At 40.8% G+C, this 20,668-nt stretch overlaps 1 protein-coding gene across 9 annotated transcripts in view; it reads left to right on the top strand.

The window, feature by feature from the left end:
• The window catches only part of MEF2C (myocyte enhancer factor 2C), a 504,569-nt gene extending 484,224 nt beyond the window's left edge, over positions 1-20,345 (top strand). For 6 of the 9 annotated variants that reach the window (XM_030193370.1, XM_030193375.1, XM_030193371.1 and 3 more), the window contains one exon: positions 17,768-20,345. In XM_030193370.1, the coding sequence (XP_030049230.1) occupies positions 17,768-18,092 (325 nt within the window). In that variant the 3' untranslated portion in view covers positions 18,093-20,345. The remainder of the gene's footprint in view (positions 1-17,767) is intronic. The other 3 variants (XM_030193373.1, XM_030193374.1, XM_030193372.1) reach the window with 1 other exon arrangement.
• Positions 20,346-20,668: the final 323 nt, after the last annotated feature.

Here is a 20,668-nt window from a genome sequence, read left to right as displayed (position 1 = left end):
TATTCTTTAAGTTAGGCACATAAGTGGGAGTCCTTCTATGTCCCTCCCATGCTTTGCAACTTTATATCTTCCTTGCAAGTATGCACTGTGCAGGATAGGCATGTGTTTCCATAATAACACTTAGGTGGCATACTGAGATATACACACACATGTTCACATGTGTATAACAGTGGCATAGCAGCGGGAGGGCCCTTATTAAAGCTGACGGGGATCCTCAAGCCTCCACTAGCTGAAGTTGGTCTCCTTCAGCGGCAAGAACACTCCAGCTGGCAGCCTGAACACTCTCATACTTTCTGCAGCCATTGGCACTCTCTATGGGCTACCGCCATGCTGGCCCTCCCCCTTCCCTGGCCCATACTCGATTTTCATGCATGCTCAAAAACTGAGTGGGTGTGGGGGGGGGGGGGCCCACAGTGGCTGCTCATAGTGAATGCTGCCAGTTACAGAGATTACAGGAGCATTCCAACTACCAGAGGAGACCATCTTCAGCTGGCGGGCTTGGGGGTCCATGCCAGCTCAGATATTTATTGAATTGAGGGTTGGGAGGGGGGCAAAGATTGAGGGCAGGGAAAAATTATTTACCCACCCACCTTGGGCTCAAGCCCATCCAAAATGGCATGTCTGGCTGTGCCACTGGCGTATATGCTGGAAATGTAAACATTTACATGTGTAATACACTAGTAAATGTTAACTACTACTTTATAGAATTGCTATTCACATGACCAGCATGTTAGCATTCTATTTTTTTTTTTTGGGGGGGGGGGGGGGCTTTGGTGCAGCCAAATAGTACATTTAGCTATAAATGGGTATGTATCCATACAAAGGTATACATGTATATTCAGTGGTACTGCTTGTCTGCTTAACACCATTGAGTATACTAATATTTTATATGGGTGCATTATCCATATAAAGTAATATGGACACCAGCTTGCTGAAAATGTATTTCAAGATGTCTAAAACCTGGATTATGTTCTAAAATATCCGATTGACTGATTCATTGACACATGACTAAAAGTAGGTTCTCCTGCTCTTTAAAGGTGATGTCATCCTGTTCAATAGTAGCTACACTGATGGCATTTAAGACAGTTTAGTAATAAACTTGCTCATCAGGATTTAAGCTTTTGGATACTATCCTGCAATCCAAGGTTGCTTACTGAGGCCTTATCTAACAGAAATATTTTTCAACTATTAGATAAAGGTAGTGCAAACTTACTTTTAATAGGCTGGGCTCCTGGCAGTAGTACCATGAGACTACCACTAAGGGATCCAAGGCTTCCATTTCAACTGAGGCTTCTGTCAGGGCAGGAATAGCCAGGGATTGTTTCTGTCCCCCTCCACTACTCTCAGGAACCCCCCTCCCCCCATACACCCAACCCATTCACACACAGAGGCCACAGGGATGGGGGAGACTATTTTTGAAAGTGGAGAGTGATAGAAGGTAGGTTTAGGAGAAGTCAAATCAGGGGATAGGGGCATATTTTTCCCTAAGCAATGGCATCTTTAAGTTGCCCCCTCAGCTCAGAGCTCCTGGAGAGGAAAACGTTAATGAACTACTACTACTTAACATTTCTAAAGCGCTACTAGGGTTACGCAGCGCTGTACAATTTAACATAGAAGGACAGTCCCTGCTCAAAGAGCTTACAATCTAAAGGACACGTGAACAGTCAGTCTGATAGGGGCAGTCAAATTGGGGCAGTCAGGATTTCCTGAAAGGTAAGAGTTAGGTGCCGAACGCGGCATTGAAGAGGTGGGCTTTAAGCAAAGACTTGAAGATGGGCAGGGAGGGGGGCTTGGCGTAAGGGCTCGGGAAGGTTTTTCCAAGCATAGGGTGAGGCGAGGCAGAATGAGCGGAGCCTGGAGTTGGCGGTGGTGGAGAAGGGTAATGAGAGGAGGGATTTGTCCTGTGAATGGAGGTTTCTGGCGGGAACGTAAGGGGAGATGAGGGTAGAGAGGTAGTGAGGGGCAGCAGACTGAGTGCATTTGTAGGTAAGAAGGAGAAGCTTGAACTGAACGCGGTATCTGATTGGAAGCCAGTGAAGTGAAGCAAAAGAGTGGAAGGCACCATTCACAAGTTCTGAAATGGCCCAAAACACAGTTTATTCTTCAAGTACAAAATGCAAAGTAAGCTGACAGGATGTACCCAACATGGGCTGTGTTTTGGCACACAGGCCTTCGTCAGGGATCCTGTCAACTCAACAGCGAAACTGTCCAAAGATGCTGATTGTGAATCACAACTGTCAATACTTAAAATATGAGACTAATGGCATTGGTAGAAAGCTGACAGCTTCTGTTCTCATGAATAACAGAAAAATGGAAAAGTTAACAAATTTTGATGTGTTAACATTCCACGAATTTATAACATTGGTTGCAAAGTTTATTGCAAGCTACATTATACATTTTGCATAAAAATGAGCCATTTTGCATCACATTTTATTACTATTTAACTTGCATTGTGGTAAAATGTCACACATTAAACTGTGCTATTGGCAAATAAGGCATATTATAGCGAATATGTGCAAACTAATTGGCAATTAATGTGACTTATGTGCTTTAATGGAGCTTAGTAAATAGAGGCCTGATGTATTTCTTCCAACAGAAATAGTAAAGTTCATGGCACTTTAAACTGCATGCATTGTTGCAAAACCCACCTGCTGTGTTCTATCAATGATCACTTTTTGGTTCTACCTGACCCCAAACTTGCCTAACTAGAGTCAACCAGGCTTCGTGCCTTCTTTTTCATCACACCGTCTTCCAGGATTTCACTCCCTTTACATATCCGTGCAGAACTTTCAAGGTTTTTAAATCCAGATTGAAAGCTTGACCCTTTATCCAAGCCTTTCACCTAGCCTAGGTTCCTTGTTGTGGGGTTGACCATGGTTGCCTTATTGTTCCCTCTTTCTTCCCCTCCCTATGATACCATCCCCCCTTTCCCTTTCTACACTTCCCTTGCCCGCCCACAGACCGCCCATTACCCTAACCAATGTAGCTTGAAGTGTGCTTGCTTTTTTGCTGTCTGTATACCTATCCTTTCAATTTATTGTAGTTCTATTCCTTATTATTATGATTTGTAATTTTTGATTTAAGTAAAGCGCCAAGACCTGCAAGTTAGCCTAGGCAGTATGGTAAATTTCTAATAAACTATAAAGCCCAAGGGTACTTTCACTTTGAAAATTTCCTAAGGAAAATGTACCCCTAGACATGCACCTCTTTCTGTGGGTATTTTTTCCAATCAAAACAATTTGCATACTTTTGAAAATATAAAATTATATCCTTGCAGTCCCTGCCCCCTGCCTCTATTTAGTGCACTCATAGGCCTGGATTCAGTAAATGGCATCCAGATTTGAACGCTGGAAAAAAATCATCACAGTTATTTCCACCTAAGCATATTCTATAAGCGGGGCGTAGGTTTAGGCGTGGTATATAGAATATGCTTAGTTAATATCCTATCAACTAAGCTAAAACTGCTCGCATCTATTTACACCAATGAAAACATGGCATAAATCCCAGCACGTAGATTCTATAACATGCATAAATTTTGGAACACCCATAAAACGCCCATTTCCCCACCCATATCCATGTCCTTTTTTGTCTGCACGCATTAAAATTTAGGTTTAGTGCGTTACAGAATACACTTAGGGAGTTCTGTGCTTAAATTCTAATTATTGCCAATTAGTGCTCATTATTGCTTGTTTAAGTGCTGTTAACAATGCTGATTAACTTGTTAAGCCGTGGGCAGAATATGAGTTATTCCAAAAATACTTCTTTCGGGGTTTTTTGGACATTTTCTTCCATCCATTGAATCTAGCACAAATGTTTATCCAATGAACATTTATTCAAGCAACATATCTATCTATCTATCTATCTATCTATCTATCTATCTATCTATCTATCTATCTATCTATCTATCTATTTTTTTAAGCTTTATTTTGAAAATATTCATAAAGAACAACAAAAGCGCTACAACAGCATGAAGAGCAATTATCAAACATCTTCATCCCACCCCATTCCCACCACAGGCAACATATATTCAGTCTAGCTCCTGAATGAGTAGGAGAAACTTTTCCACTGAGCCTCACTGTCTCCCACCATAAGGAACAGAATAAAGCCAGAGACCTTCCTCCATACTTAATAAGGACATAAAGCCATGCTGAGTCCAACCAAGGTCCATGAAATCCATCATTCACTGCTGGATTCTATATATCGCACCTAAGGATTTAAGGGTATTCCATAACAATGTGTGTAACTTAATTGCCTTAACAAGCCAATCAACATTATTAACAACACTTGAACAAACAATATTGAGCACTAATTGGCATTAATTAGAATTTACGTTTATAACTCGATAAGCGCATGCTGTAATGAACTGCACCTAAATTCTAAAGTGTGCAGTTCAAAAAGGGCATGGCTATGAGCAGGGAAATGGGCATTTTGTGGGCATTCCCAAATTTACGCTCGTTGTTATAGAATATGGCCCAGTCTGCATAAATCTATGCCATGTTTTCATTGGTGTAAATGGATGCATGTAGTTTTAGGTGCTGGGATATTAACTAAGTGTATTCTATATACCATGCCTAATTTTATAGAATACGGTTAGGCGAAAATGATTTCCACTCAGATTTTCCCTCTCTGTCCTACAGTGGCCTGTCTGAGTCACAAGTAGCCAGCAGATCCTAAAAGTAGATCAATTTTCTCATAGTTCATTTCCAGTAATAAGTGATGGAGCTCCTGAGTCTACCTGTCTAATAAGATTGTATGTACTTTCCTTCCAGGAACTTATCAAAACTTATGTTAGATGCCTTGACTATTAGGCATATTTTCAAAGCACTTTGAGAGGCTAAGTTCCATAGGTTTCTATGGAACTTTGGGAGGCTAAGTGCTTTGAAAATGAGCCTCCATGTCTTCTAGTAACTGTGTGGAAAAAAACGTTTAATTTGTTTTTAGTCTTTAGTTTCATTGAGTGTCCTTTTATTTTACTACTGTTTGAAAGGTTCAGCAACCATTCCCTATTTAACCTTCCACCCTACTGATGATTTTATAAACTTCTCTCGTATCCCCTCTCATACTTCTTTTCTCCAAGCTGAAGAGTCCTAACTCGGTTATCCTCACTTCCTAAGGGGGTCATTCAGTACGCCCTGGTAGCGATTTTAGCTCATGGTAGAAATCAGCTGGCAGTAAACACCGAGACACACTATACGAATATAGGGGGAGATTCTATATATGGTGCCTAAAATATCAGCGTGGAAATCAGTGCTGACTAAGCATATTTTATAAGCAGAGCCTAGGTTTAGGCGCAGTATAAAGAATACACTTAGTTTCTATCTCAGCACTTAAAATTATGCGCCTCTATTTATACCAATGAAAACGTGGTATAAATCCCTAAATATAGATTTAGGCGCAGTAGGCCATATTCTATAACTACTTACGTAAATTTCAGAATGCCCACGAAATGCCCATTCCTCACCCATAACCACCACGCACCATTTTACCTGCACACATTAGAAGTTAGGTGCATTGCATTACAGAATGCGTGAATTGTGCATATAAATTATAATTATTGCCAATTAGTGCTCATTAGTGCTTGTTAAGAGCTGTTAGCAATGCTAATTAGCTTGTTAAGCCAATTAAGTTATGCGTGTTGTTATAGAATACGCTTGGATTTTGGCGCAGGTCTCTAGGCGCGCTATATAAAATCTGGGGATAATGGGCATCTCAGCTTTTACCGCCAGCTGATTTGTACCATGGTTTAGTAAAATAACCCCTAAGAGAGGTGTTGTTACCCTTATCATGTTTGTCACCTTTCTCTGAACATTTTCTAGTTTCACTGCCTTCTTTTTGACATGGGACCAAGGGAACTACACACATTATTTAAGACATGGTAGTACGCTGAACCTATGAAGAGACAAAATGATATTCTCTGTTTTGTTCTCCATCGCTTTTTAGATAATTTCCAACATTCTATTTGCTGTTTTAACAGCCGTGGCACACTGGACTGAAAATTTCAATGTATTGTTAAGAATGACTATAGTTAGGATTATTTTCCATATGTGCATCACTTTGCACTTGTCCACATTAAATTTCATCTGTCATTTTAATGCCCAGTCTCCTAGTCTCACAAGATCTTTCTGCAAATCCTTACAATCATCTGCCGTTTTAATGACCTTGAATCATTTTGCATCAGCAAATTCAATTTTCTCACTCATCACTCCTATTTCCAGATCATAATCTCTGGAACAAACCCATGAATTGTCTGCAGCTGGTTATCTGCAGATGATATAAATTTTAGTACTAGTCCTTAGGACAAATGATGAGACATCAAATAGAATTGCAAAATGTATAACTTTATTCGATCGAAAGATAGGGGCACACTATTTAAAATTAAATATATTTTCTCCTATTGGGTCAACAAAATGAAATTTGGAACGATACTCTTCATAAAAGTGATTCCAGTTTTAAATTTGAACCACTTTTGAAAATATTGGGGGTTTATCTTACTACTTTGTTACCTGAAACTCAATGTCTTGTAAAGAAAGTGTTTTTATTTAAAAAAAAAAAAAAGATATGAAGGATTAGGTTGATCTGTTTTTCAATTAGTGATCCCAACTTGATTACTGCACTGATTTACATGTAGGTTGCCAAAAGCAATTTCTTAGAAAACCGCAGCATTTCAGAATATTACTGCACACCTGATTTGTGGCGCATGCAAATATGATAGTCACCCCATTATTGTATTCTCTTCATCGGTTACCAATTTCAGCTCGTAACTTTAGGTATGACCCTGCAAGATGGAAGTACTTTACATTATCCTCAGCCAACTTTATATAGGTCCAAGAGAAATTATATTATGACTATATCATATCAAGCTACTCAGATTTGGAATTCTATACCTTCGGAAATTAGGGAGATCAGATCCTATATCTACTTTTATTGGAAATATTTGAAAGCACATGAGCATTTATTAATAGAGAATTAATTTAATTAGATTTTATTTAACTGATATGTAATTCCCAATGTCTAATTGGTTAACTTGCTTTGTAATCCACTTAGAACTGTGTAATATAATGTCACATAATTTCTAAGGATCTCAGTTCCATAATTGTGCCAAAGCGTATTTTAAATAGTGCTAGCAAGGTTTGTTTATTTTTAAATTTTCTATTCCGCACAATCCTACAACTCTTGACTGATCACAGCATAACATATATATATAATATAATTTTAAAAGATGACAAACACACATTTGCAATAAAAGTGTCTGGACTAAAATAAATCCGTAGCTTAAACACCCAGCTTTAAACCACCATAAAAGCTTGGGCAAAAAAGAAAGCCTTCAAATTTTTATGGAACTGAAGAAGTGAAATCATACCTCTTAAATTAAAGGGCAACAAATTCTACTGCCTCGCACTGTCAATATCAAAAATAGTCAAATTGTACTGTGGGGCCGTTTTACTAAACGAATCGGAGAAAAAGCAACGTGTACTTAAACTCTGGAATTCGTTGCCAGAGAATGTTGTAAAGGCGGTTAGCTTACTGGAGTTTAAAAAAGGTTTGGACGGCTTCCTAAAGGAAAAGTCCATAGACCATTATTAAATGGACTTGGGGAAAATCCACTATTTCTGGGATAAGCAGTATAAAATGTTTTGTACATTTTTGGGATCTTGCCAGGTATTTGTGACTTGGATTGGCCACTGTTGGAAACAGGATGCTGGGCTCGATGGACCTTTGGTCTTTCTCAGTATGGCAATACTTATGTACTTATAAGCAATGTAAGCATCTATGTGTGCCCAACACGCGCCAAAATGGAGTTACCACATGGCTACCATGTGGTTCTTGCGGTAATTTCATTTTTGGTGCGCATTCATTTTTATATTTTCTGGCGTGCGTCGGCTGCGCTCGTCAAGTGGCATTTGGCGCACATAGGTCATTACTGCTCGGTTGCCATGTGAAACTTTACCACTAGGTCAATGGCTGGCAGTAAGATATCAGACCCAAAATGGACGCGTGGCAATTTTCATTTTGCCGCACGTGCATTTTTAGCAAAAATTTTAAAAAGGGCATTTTTACAGGCGCGCTGAACAATGGATTGGTGTGTCCCCAAAACCCACACTTACACTACCACAAGCCATTTTTCAGCACACCTTAGTAAAAGGACCCCTCAGTGAGCCTAATATGGTGAAAGGAAAGAATATCAAACAAAACTTTGTCTGAAGAACGCAGTGCACGAGCAGGCTGAGAGCTTCAAAGAACTAGCCTCAGAACCTTGCATATCACTGCTTAAAGCCTAAAAACTTAGCAACAAGATTTTAAACCTGTTTCTCCACTGGATGGGTAACCAGTGCAACTCCCTAAGTACTGGCATAATGTGAGCCAAGCGAGAGGTATCTGTGAGCAAACAAGCAGCAGCTTTTTGAACAATTTGTAAAAGACAGATCTTACCTAGAGGTAACCCAAGATACAATGCATTACAGTAATCAAACAAGAGAGTGATCACACACTGCAGTACAGACCTAAAGTTAGTGGGTGACAATTGCTTCAGCCACCTAAGCAAAGAGATCTCATCAGTTCCATACCTGTCCCAAAGCTTATCTTAAATAATCGTGCTAGCATGGTTTGAGTAAGGGTTCTTAACGTGGGGTACATTTCAGAGGATCCGTGAACTTGAATGGGGGAAAAAAATTACAGCTTTATTTTCACTAACCTCTAACTCAGGGGTTCTCTACCCAGTCCTCGGGACACACCTAGCCAGTCAGGTTTTCAGAAGAACCACAATGAATATGCATAAGATAAATTTACATACAGTGGAGGTAGAGCATGCAAGTCTGTCTCATGCATATTTATTGTGGGTATCCTGAAAACCTGACTGGCTAGGTTTGTCCTGAGGACTGGGTTGAGAACCCCTTCTTTAACTGAAATTTAGTTTATCATTAAATAATAAACACAGACCACAATGTAATGTATTGCCTCTAGACTCCAAAAATGTTTGTTAACTTCAATAAATCTCACTATGTAAAATTATTATACCCTAAAAAGTGAAATCAGTAGACATTTGGTTGTGTGCTGTACCATTTTCTCCAAAAGCATGTAATTGATAATGGTCAACACACATTTGTTATTTTTTAAAATATTTTGATAACTGTATTTGAGCATAATTGGTTTCCTTTGCAATACAGTATATATCTATGTGTTTTATTTTTCTGAGGAGTCCATAGGTTTCACCAGAATCTCAAAGGGGTCCAAACCACAAAAAGGTTAAGAGCCCTGATTTAGAGTCAGGTCCCATCCCTCTGGTTGCTGGCCTTCAGGAAGAGCATGTGTGTTCCTCAAGAGCTTTACCCTTTAAAGGATCTCTCTCATCGTCTTTCAGTTCAAATCTCTTGAGCCTTGAATGGCCTCAATTTGTAGTACCAGTTTGAATAATCATAGTCCTTGTGGAAACACACTTCTATTGTCTTCCAATTTATTGCATTTTGTCCGCTTCCACATGTAATTCCCAGTTGCCGAGTGAACTCTTGGAAATACCGTAAGGCTGTAGTTGTATAGCACTTTGATCCATTCCGTCCTTTTCCTTCATCTTGTTTGGGCACATCTGGGTTACTTACTTGAAGGCTTGATGAGGGCTTCATACATGATCATAAGTACATAAGTAGTGCCATACTGGGAAAGACCAAAGGTCCATCTAGCCCAGCATCCTGTCACCGACAGTGGCCAATCCAGGTCAAGGGCACCTGGCACGCTCCCCAAACGTAAAAACATTCCAGACAAGTTATACCTAAAAATGCGGAATTTTTCCAAGTCCATTTAATAGCGGTCTATGGACTTGTCCTTTAGGAATCTATCTAACCCCTTTTTAAACTCCGTCAAGCTAACCGCCCGTACCATGTTCTCCGGCAACGAATTCCAGAGTCTAATTACACGTTGGGTGAAGAAAAATTTTCTCCGATTCGTTTTAAATTTACCACACTGTAGCTTCAACTCATGCCCGCTAGTCCTAGTATTTTTGGATAGCGTGAACAGTCGCTTCACATACACCCGATCCATTCCACTCATTATTTTATACACTTCTATCATATCTCCCCTCAGCCGTCTCTTCTCCAAGCTGAAAAGCCCTAGCCTTCTCAGCCTCTCTTCATAGGAAAGTCGTCCCATCCCCACTATCATTTTCGTCGCCCTTCGCTGTACCTTTTCCAATTCTACTATATCTTTTTTGAGATACGGAGACCAGTACTGAACACAATACTCCAGGTGCGGTCGCACCATGGAGCGATACAACGGCATTATAACATCCGCACACCTGGACTCCATACCCTTGCTAATAACACCCAACATTCTATTCGCTTTCCTAGCCGCAGCAGCACACTGAGCAGAAGGTTTCAGCGTATCATCGACGACGACACCCAGATCCCTTTCTTGATCCGTAACTCCTAACGTGGAACCTTGCAAGACGTAGCTATAATTCGGGTTCCTCTTACCCACATGCATCACTTTGCACTTGTCAACATTGAACTTCATCTGCCACTTGCACGCCCATTCTCCCAGTCTCGCAAGGTCCTCCTGTAATCGTTCACATTCCTCCTGCGACTTGACGACCCTGAATAATTTTGTGTCATCGGCGAATTTAATTACCTCACTAGTTATTCCCATCTCTAGGTCATTTATAAATACATTAAAAAGCAACGGACCCAGTTTCTGTCCTGAGGTTTAGCTACAAAAGAACTGATGGCCCATTGCCCCTAATCCTCTTCCTCCACTAAAGAGAAACATGAAAAAAAAAAAATCAGGTAGACAGTGTATACTGTCAAATTACTGGATGATATGCAGATGAGGAAAAAACTCATGAAGAACAAATTGTTGCATGCACAAATCTGTAAAGCGAAACAAACTCTTATTTTGCCACCCTGGGAAATGCATATTAATCATTTTCATTTACTTTCAACCACAAAGGTATAACTGCTAGCTCCAGGACCAGAGTGTGTTATAATACTGATATAATACAGTAGGTCCATACAGGTCTCTTGGTGTTAGACAGAATTAGAAAGAAGAAAGTTATATTTTAGCCAGCAGGTGGTGCTTTAGCACAAAACATTTGTAGATGCCTGCACATTGGTCATCCTTCTTATCCATTGAATGGCATGTGGTTTCATCTAGTTAAAAATATGAGCTGTCATTTGAAAAAAAAAACCCAAAATGTTATCTGCCGGTAAGAGTGTGCACTATCCCCCAAATTCTATAAATGGAGCTTAAAATTGCACACACAAATTTAGGTGCCTGCCCAATTTGTGTGTGCAATTTAATTGAATAATGAGCCAATTAGTGATGATAATGTGGCCCTAACAATCAATTACAGGTGCTAATTGGCATTAATTAACATTTAGACATGCATTTTTAGGTGCCAGGATTTGCACATAAATTTTATGCATGGCTGTAAAAAGAGGGCGCAGTCATGGGTGGATCAGGGGCGTTCCTGTAATTTATACGTGCTGTTATTTAATAAGAGGAATCTACACATAATTTAGGCAAGAGGATTTACTCCAGGTTTTAGTTGATATAAATCCTCATATCTGAAGTTAGGCGTAATTCCCGGCGCTAAGCACTATTCTTGAAACAGCACCTAACTTTGAGCGCCGTTTATAGAATAGCGCTTAGTGCATTTTTTTCTGTGCCATTTTTAGAATGTAGACCTGTGCACGCATACCCCTGATTCTATGTAGGTTGACTAAAGCTGGGCACATACATTTGTGCACAGATCCTAGATCAGATCATAAACTAGTTACTGAGCCATTAACAATCAATTAGCAGTCATTTGGGTTTATGTGTGGATCTGCCCTGTATCCTATTCTATAAAGTGGGCACCTAAAATTTATAGCACACAACTCAAAAGGAAGCCTGGCCATGGGAGGGGCATGGGTGGATCAGGGACATTCCTAGAAAGCACTCAGACCCAACACACAAACCACCAGGATTCTTTCAGTCCAGCAATAAACTAAATTTTGTTTGTTTATTTATTTATTTTTGGTACATTTATACCCCACATTTTCCCACTAGAGCGAGCACAATGTGACTTACATTGTTACAAAAGGTTACAATATAAGGAGAGTAATGACACAAAAGTCAGAAGGAGGGGAAAGATCATGAGGGCAATACATGTTGGCTAAACAGGTATAGGCAATATGGGGAAGGTGAAGACTGAGCGTTAATTGGGTGGATATGCTTTCTCGAATAAAAATGTTTTTAATGTCTTTTAAAATTCGAACAGTGGAACAAAATAGTGCAATTAGTGACATGGTGCTGTGAATGCTTGAATAATTGCCTCTAGATCACACTTTTGGCTCTTTCCACTTTTAGCAACTAATGGGTTGATATTTCTGAGCATACTACCAAAACCCTTATCCACACTCTTATCACCTTTCGCTTAGACTATTGCAACTTGCTTCTCACAGGTCTCCCACTAAGCCATCTCTCTCCCATTCAATCTGTTCAAATCTCTGCTGCACGACTCATATTCTGCAAGTGTTGCTGTGCTCATATTAGCCCTCTCCTCAAGTCACTTCATTGGCTCCCTATCCGTTTCCTCATACAATTCAAACTCCTCTTATTGACTTACAAGTGCCTTCACTCTACAGCTCCTTAGTACCTCTCCACTCTTACCTCTCCCTACACTCCTTCATGGAAACTCCATTCATCGGGTAAATCTCTTATTTGTACCCTTCTTCTCTACTGTGAACTTCAGACTCTATTCCTTTAATCTTGCTGCACCGTATGCCCGGAATAGACTTCCTGAATTAGTACATCACGCTTCAGCTCTGGCCATCTTCAAATCTAGGCTAAAGTCCCACCTTTTTCATTCTGTTTTTACCTCCTAACTCCTATTCACCTGTTCAGTAACCATGTCTGTTTTATAATTCCCAATTTAAGTAACTCCCTTATCCCTTATTTGTCCTGGTTGTCTGTTTTGATTAGATTGTAAGCTCTGTCGAGCAGGGACTGTCTTTTACATGTTCAGTACACAGCACTGCTTATGTCTAGTAGTGCTATAGAAATGCGTAGTAGTAGTTGGTTTGCATCACCCTGAGCCAGCTCTAACCCTCCTCCCCTCCCCCACCCACATTGGCTCCCTACCTCATTTAAACAAGAGAGAGGAAGTTCTGCTTTGCTCTTGCCCCTGTGATGTCTCCCCCGCTTGGCCACCGGCACCTTGGTACCGGAGTCCGAACAGGGAAGAGAGCACGGTGACAAGAGCAAAGCAGCACGTTCTTCCCATTCTGAAGGCTAATGTGGTGAGGCAAGCTTTTGGCACCTTAAGCCAGTGCCTCACCTGCCTCAAGTCTTTAGCCAGCCCTGTCTTTATGGATAGTGGCTGACTTATCATCACTCCCACCCCCTTGAGAAATGAAAGTGACAGTGGATACCAGGCTGTATGACAGCTTCAAGTATTATGGCCATTCCTAATTGAGCAGCAAGCAAGTGTAATGAGTAGCCTAGTTATCAGTGCAGTGGATTTTGAACAGCTGGACCCAGGTATAATTCCCACTTTAACTTTTATTTCTGTACAAACGTGAGCCCTTCTGGAACAGAAAAATGCCTACTGTACTTGAATTTATAAGACACCAGCAAACATGATGGCTATTATAGTGGTGTACCTTTAGGTACAGTAAGTTTTTATCTGTTCCTGGAGGGCTCATAATAACATATAAAGGAATTAAGGTGGAATTTGTACCTGGGTCCAGTTTTTAAAGTCCACTGCATTAACCACTAGGCTGCCCCTCTGCAGAGATGACTGTGTGGCCATTTTTGTACAAATGATGCCAGACAGATGTTTTTGTGCCTGCTTTTTTAGTGTTAATATTTTGGAAGTTTCGTTCTGGAAAATGGCTGTTCATTTTTGGACATTTTCAGTGCAAGAATATCCTCACATATTTTCGAACAGGAAATCCCAAGCTTCCTGTTCAAAAATGGCCGTCAGATGGGTTTTAAAAAAATGTTATGAGCAGTACATCCCAATTCTGATTTGGACATTCTTTTGAAAATGCTCATCCACATGTCTTTATAAAATACCAGCCCAAAGTCTGCTGAAATTGGAAGCAGCTAAAGTGCGAGTGTAGTTGAATAATTTATAAGCAATGCATATACTTCATAACTCCACCATGCTCCATCCAGATCAGTGGCGTAGCAAGGGCAGGACGGTGGGGGCGGTCTGCCCCGGGTGCACGTTGCTGGAGGGTGCAGAGAGGAGCCGCGCGCCTGTCGGCTCCACTGGTTCCCTGCTCCCTCTGCCCCAGAACAGGTTACTTCCTGTTCTGGGGCAGAGGGAGCAGGGAGCCAGTGGAGCTGACAGGCGCACGGCTGCTCCTGCACCCTCCAGCAGCCAAGAATGCGCCGGGGAGGGGAATGTCAATGCGCCGGGGAGGGGAGTGTCATTGCGCCGGGGGGGTGTCGTGCTGCACCCTGGGTGGGGGGGGGACGCCACTGCACCCGGGGGGGGGGGGTGCGCAGTGGCAATCTGCCCCCGGGTGGCAGCTGACCTAGGATCGCCACTGATCCAGACTCCTCCCCTCCAAAATGTCTAACCTAAGTTCACATACAAGTACACACTTTCTTGTCACTGCATGTACTTTCAATCGTGGGGTAATTTAAAAGAGGACCTTCATGGGTCTAAAACAGGATTTAATCACGACAAATCTTTTATAAAATTTCCTCCAAATTATCCCCACCGTCTTTATTATCAACAAGCAAAAAAGCCCATTTCGCAAAAAAATGAAACGGGCCCTAGCAAGGGTATCATCTAATGGCCATTATTTTTTTTAACAGAAGCATTAGCAGGAATATCCTATGATAAGCAATAACTGATAAGGCTTTACAATGTAGGAATATCCTCCCAGGGCAGGGGACGTGCAACCTGTTCCACATGCTGTCCCGAAGTGTTTTTGTTTTTTGTCTTTTCTTGTGTTTTGGCTTTATGCAATTTGATAAAAGTAAAACAATACAAAATAACGTAGAAAGGTTTGAAAAAATATAATCCTCCTTTATATACAACATTTTTGGTGAAAACTTTGCCACAATGAGGGAAAAGCTTTCCTTGCTCAGGACCATCTATGACTTTTATAATTGCATCCAAAGACTTTTGAACTCGGGAAAATACCACATACAGTTGTCCATGACTAAATACTGGTTCTGACAAGAAAATGCCAATTTTACAGGAAACTGCTTTTGATGCAGTGTAAACGGGAGGTCTGCGTTAGATGAAAACACGTAGAGTCAATTCTGCACTGCAGAACCAACACAGACACTATTTTAACTTTGGCAGATCGTGGCACGTGATGTACAGCAGGCTGGAGTGTACCTCTGCTTCCCTGGAGCAGTGTGTTGTTGTGGTACCTCATTTGAATGCAGTTATGAACCCAGCCATCCATGCAGCCATCCAGGGATGCAGATTGACAAATTATTATAGGAGATATCTAGATTACTAAGATGTCCTTTTGTTGAGTTTTTTTTTGTTGTTTTTGTTTTTTGTTACATTTGTACCCCGCGCTTTCCCACTCATGGTAGGCTCAATGCGGCTTACATATTGTATACAGGTACTTATTTGTACCTGGGGCAATGGAGGGTTAAGTGACTTGCCCAGAGTCACAAGGAGCTGCCTGTGCCTGAAATGGGAATTGAACTCAGTTCCTCAGTTCCCCAGGACCAAAGTCCACCACCCTAACCACTAGGCCACTCCTCCACTGATTTATAGTCCCCAGAGAGGTCAAAATACTGAGCTTGAGGCAATTTAGGGAGACCATGTAGGGAGAGAATAATACTGATGGTTACAAGTTCTGTATTGGCTATTTGCAGCTGCCAGGGACACATTTAAAGTTTTAATTTTAACCATTCTGGCATGTGGGGCAATGAACCAAATTTATTTTTGGCAAGTATTTAGCTGGTATACAGTGCTCAGAAAAAGTTTGTTAACCAGGGTTGGCTTAACCATTGGGCCAGGTAAGCAGGGGCTCGGGCTCCAATGATAAAGGATCCAAAATCCCTAGCCTGTGACATCATTGACAGTGCCTCACCTGGTCTTCTCTCCCCCCTCCTCCCATTGACCCAGAATCTCTTCCTCTCTCGCACACTTAGCACCTCTCTCCCCACCCCTCCCAGCCTGGTCTCTCTCTCCCTCTTCCACTGCCCCCCCTCTCCTCACAGGTCTGGCATCTCTTGCTCCCCTCTCTTCCCACCTCTCTCCAGCCCCCCCCCCCCAACCTGGTCTCTCTCTTCCCCTTCCATTGCCCCCTCCCCTTGGGTCTGACATTGCTCCCTCAACTCTCTCCCACTGTTCTATTTAGGATTCAGTTGTTATGTGCTATGTACTTTCTGTTCAGTTCCTGTTCTCACTGATCCTTTTCATTGTGGGGAAGTTACTCACTCCCTGTCTCAAGCTTTTACAAGAAAGACCCTGAGGCATATTTTCAAAGCACTTTGGGAGGCTAAGTTCCATAGGTTTCTGTGGAACTTTGGGAGGCTAAGTGCTTTGAAAATGAGCCTCCCTGTGTACTAAACCCTGTTTCAGATTCATGCTTCATCATACTTTTTTTTGGCCATATTGGCCCAAGATCACTTTGTAAAGGAAACCTTTGGGATAAAATACAAGCCAGGGCTCATTCCACACAAAGAAATGAATATAGCCTTGATTTTTCAATAAGATTAGCTGCCTATTGGAAAGGGACTAGCTGCCCAACTAAATATCAGCGACTTCACGAATGCAGCAAAGAACAATTCTATGCTAATTTCACATCACAGAGCTTAAACATTGACACTTGATAACTTTAGAATTTTTAGGACAGTACATGAAAGGGTGAAATACATTACAGTTACAGGTTCACATGATATTAGTTTAATGCTAGTAAGAATTTTGTGCATAGTAAAGAAATTAATGTTTCTTGCATGACAAATCTTCAACCTGTCTCTTTTGGCCACCACCATCCACACTCGGTCATGCAGGAAAAAATATTTTGGATTGCTTTAAGCAGCCTAAAGCTTAGAAGAGGGCTTCTCAGAATCTCCTCATGACCTCAGGGCCAGTTGGGTTTTTGAGGTGTCCATAATGAATATGCAAAGAATAGGTTTGCACAGAGCATATCATCAGTATGTGAAAATGTACCTCATCCATTGTGAATATCAGGGAGTCAGTACACCAAATCTTTGACTCTTACTCCAACTTCTGTTGATGTTAGGCTTTAAAATTTTTTGTTCTAGATCTAAAGTACTGGTAAATACAACTTATATTTACCAGTGCTTTACATACAGGGAAAAAAAAATATATATATGCATATATATATATATATGTATATAAGTATAAAATGATAAATTTACCATATATTATAATGTTGTAAGTTTTTATTTTGAAGCTAGAGTCGGAGTCAGTACATTTATATCAACTCTGACTCCACCCAAAATTGCTTCTGACTTTGAATGGTGAATATCCTAGAAACCCGACAGGCTGTAGGGTCATCAGAAACAGGTTTGGGAAGCCTTGTCTGAGGAATCAAGATTTGTCCCAGCCACAATTTAATCCTTTGGTTGTCTTTCCATAATGAGAGACAGGTCTGGTAGAAATGGCCACCCTGAGGTAATTTTAGCTGTGTTAGGGAGCTCTTTCTTAGAACATTTCTAATAGCTTTGGCCAGAATTTGGGTGTTTGTGTATGTGTGTGTGTAAGTATGACTTTGTGTGAGTGTTTTGGATCTATGGGGGCTCCATGCCTCCCCATTCTGTAACCAGGTTTCCTTTCCTCCTACAGAGCTTGTACTAGCACTCACTTATCTCAGAGTACAAATCTCTCCCTGCCTTCTACTCAAAGCCTCAACATCAAGTCAGAACCTGTTTCTCCTCCTAGAGACCGCACCGCCACGCCATCGGGTTACCCCCAGCACACGCGTCATGAGGCGGGGAGATCGCCCGTTGACAGCCTCAGCAGCTGCAGCAGTTCGTACGACGGAAGCGATCGAGAGGACCACCGCAACGACTTCCACTCCCCCCTGGGACTCACCACCAGACCTTCGCCGGACGAAAGGGAGAGCCCCTCCGTCAAGCGGATGCGACTCTCTGAAGGATGGGCAACATGATAGCATTATCATCTACTAGTTTTTAATTTTTTTTCCTTGCAGTGTGTGTGTGTGCTATACCTTAAATGGAGAAAGAGGGGAGGGGGAGGGAAGGGAGGGGGTCGATATGCATTATATGTGCCGTGTGTGGAAAATGAATAAATGAATAAAAAAAAGTTAGGTACTCCATTTTGTAAAAGTACTTTTAAAATGCCTCAGTGATACAGTATAAGGTCACGCAGAAATGCTGAGATAATGTACTTAGCACTTGCATTGTACAAGAGAACCACGTGTACAAAGTAGACTCTTAAGCTAACTTTTTTTCACTGTTGTGCTTTCTTGCAAAAGGTTATGTTACAATAGGTAGTGTCCTGTTGCAGGTTCAACGTTATTTACATGTAAATAGAGAAAAGGCAACTTTTGCCAGAAGTGGCAGAGCTTTACTGAGAAAGAAAGCAGCTGTTATGCAACATACAATGTACAGATGTTGTGACAGACCCGGCGGGGAGTGACCATTTATACCAGTAACAGACTGGGTCACCCATCACAGACAAAAGGCTCTCAAACATGCAGACATATCATTAGCGTATGGCAGCACCAAATGGCAGGTATTTAAAAGACAAGCATACATTTAAAAAAGTATATAAATAAAACACCTTGAGTTTGAGAGCTAAGATATTTAATTTTTAAAATCCTGGGTCTGCATCACTTATTAAATAGAAATATAGAAATATTTAAAAAGAAATGTACATTACATTTTGCTTATTTTCATATTAAAAAAAATTAAATGAAAGTTTGCAAAGCATTTGTGGCTTTCTGTAGGTAACTTAAGCCAAAATGTGGTTTGGGTTCCCTCCCCCCTCCATAGCTTTGCTCAGATTTTAAGCGCTCCTGAGGAAGATTAGTGAAAGGGACTTTTTGTTGAGAAAGGTGCGAACCAAGGCCATGAAGAATGCCATGCTTTGCTAACCAAGATAACTGTTTTCTCTTTGTAGAAGTTTTGTTTTTGAAATGTGTATTTCTAATTATATAAAATAATATTAAGAATCTAAAAAATCTGTGAAATTAACATGCTTGTGTATAGCTTTCTAATATAATATATATATATATAAATATATATATATAATAATTATGGTCATAGCAGAAGTTTTGTTATCTTAATAGTAGGAGGGAGGAAGGGCAAAGGGGCTCTATTTGTGCAGTTGCACATTTAAGTAACTATTTTCCTTTTTTTGAATTTTTATTTTACACCTCAAAACATTTTTGCAGGTTCAGAGTCACTTATATCAGGTCCGATGGGTAATCTGTAAGGTGAGAGCTTACCAAAACATAACAAACCTAAACCATTTTTTTTCCTGTTTAGTTGTGAAATAATGCAACATTTAACATTCAGCTGGTGAACTGACATCCATTGTACAGCCTGGTTAGTTCTGTTTCATGCAATCTGATGCATTTTGTCAAGTCAGCCATCAAATCTATATGCAGTAAAGCAACTCTCTTTCAAAACCACTCTCCTCATGTAGCAATGAACCTGTACACTTGTGGTCTCAATTTAAAATATTGGAATTTTGATGTGTCTGAAATATGCAAATGTATCACAAATGTATTTTGTCATTTCCGTACACTTGGATTTACCAGTATTGTTAGCAGTAACTTACTTACCAATGGCAGGGCCTTTTTAGGAAAGTATAAATAGCCATATTAATGTTTACTTTTGAAAACCTGTCTGGCTAATGCCTATGACACAAGAATGGAAACCTCTGAATTCAGTGGAGTCTCAGTGTATATCGTGAGTGGAGCAACCAGCAGACACGAGGGTGCAAGTGCTATCCTGGCACCTCTCAGCAGTGCTGGTTAAGGTTTCACATGAAGACAGGAAGAGCAGAAACATGGAAACGGAGACCAGCCATCCCTTGCCCCCACCTCGCCCCTTACCACTGCTAAGTGTAACTTAGGTGGCAGCAAGGCGGCACAGGAGAATATGAGTGTGTAAACCTGACTTAATCAAATGAAGCACAATGTTAATTCTGTAACCTGGAACTTTCTACTTATATCTTATGTAACCTGCCATTTCTTGCATTTACAGAGCTAATTTTAGCTTGAGATCCCTTTATATTAAGTTTTGGGGCAGAGCCCCAAGAAGTATTAAGATTTTTAACTTACATGAACCTGTTGGCAGCCTTCTTGATCGCAAGTTGGAAAACATCTAAAGTGGCGTTTCGCTTGGCCCTCAGTATTGCATGTATTCCTAGCTTGTTTGGTTTCTTTTAAACGGAAAAAAAAATTTCTGAAGGTTTATTTAAAATTTTATTGGTACAGGACATGGTGTTGTTTTTAGCCCACGTTACAACCACAACCCTAAGAAAGCAATATATGCATATGGGGAGGGGGGAGATTCTATATATGGCGCCTAAAAAATCAGCACAGAAATGAGTGCCAACTAAACATATTCTATAATCGGTGCCTAGATTTAGGCGCAAATTATATAGAATACACTTAGTTGATATTTCAGCATCTAAATCTGTGCGCATCCATTTACACCAACGAAAATGTGGCGTAAATCCAAGCACGCAGGTTTAGGCGCACTGGGCCATATT

This window comes from Microcaecilia unicolor, chromosome 2 (assembly GCF_901765095.1).
Source record: "Microcaecilia unicolor chromosome 2, aMicUni1.1, whole genome shotgun sequence".
Classification (NCBI taxonomy): Eukaryota; Metazoa; Chordata; class Amphibia; order Gymnophiona; family Siphonopidae; genus Microcaecilia; species Microcaecilia unicolor.
Note: the sequence above shows the minus strand (reverse complement) of the source record. Positions and strands in the feature narration are given on the sequence as shown.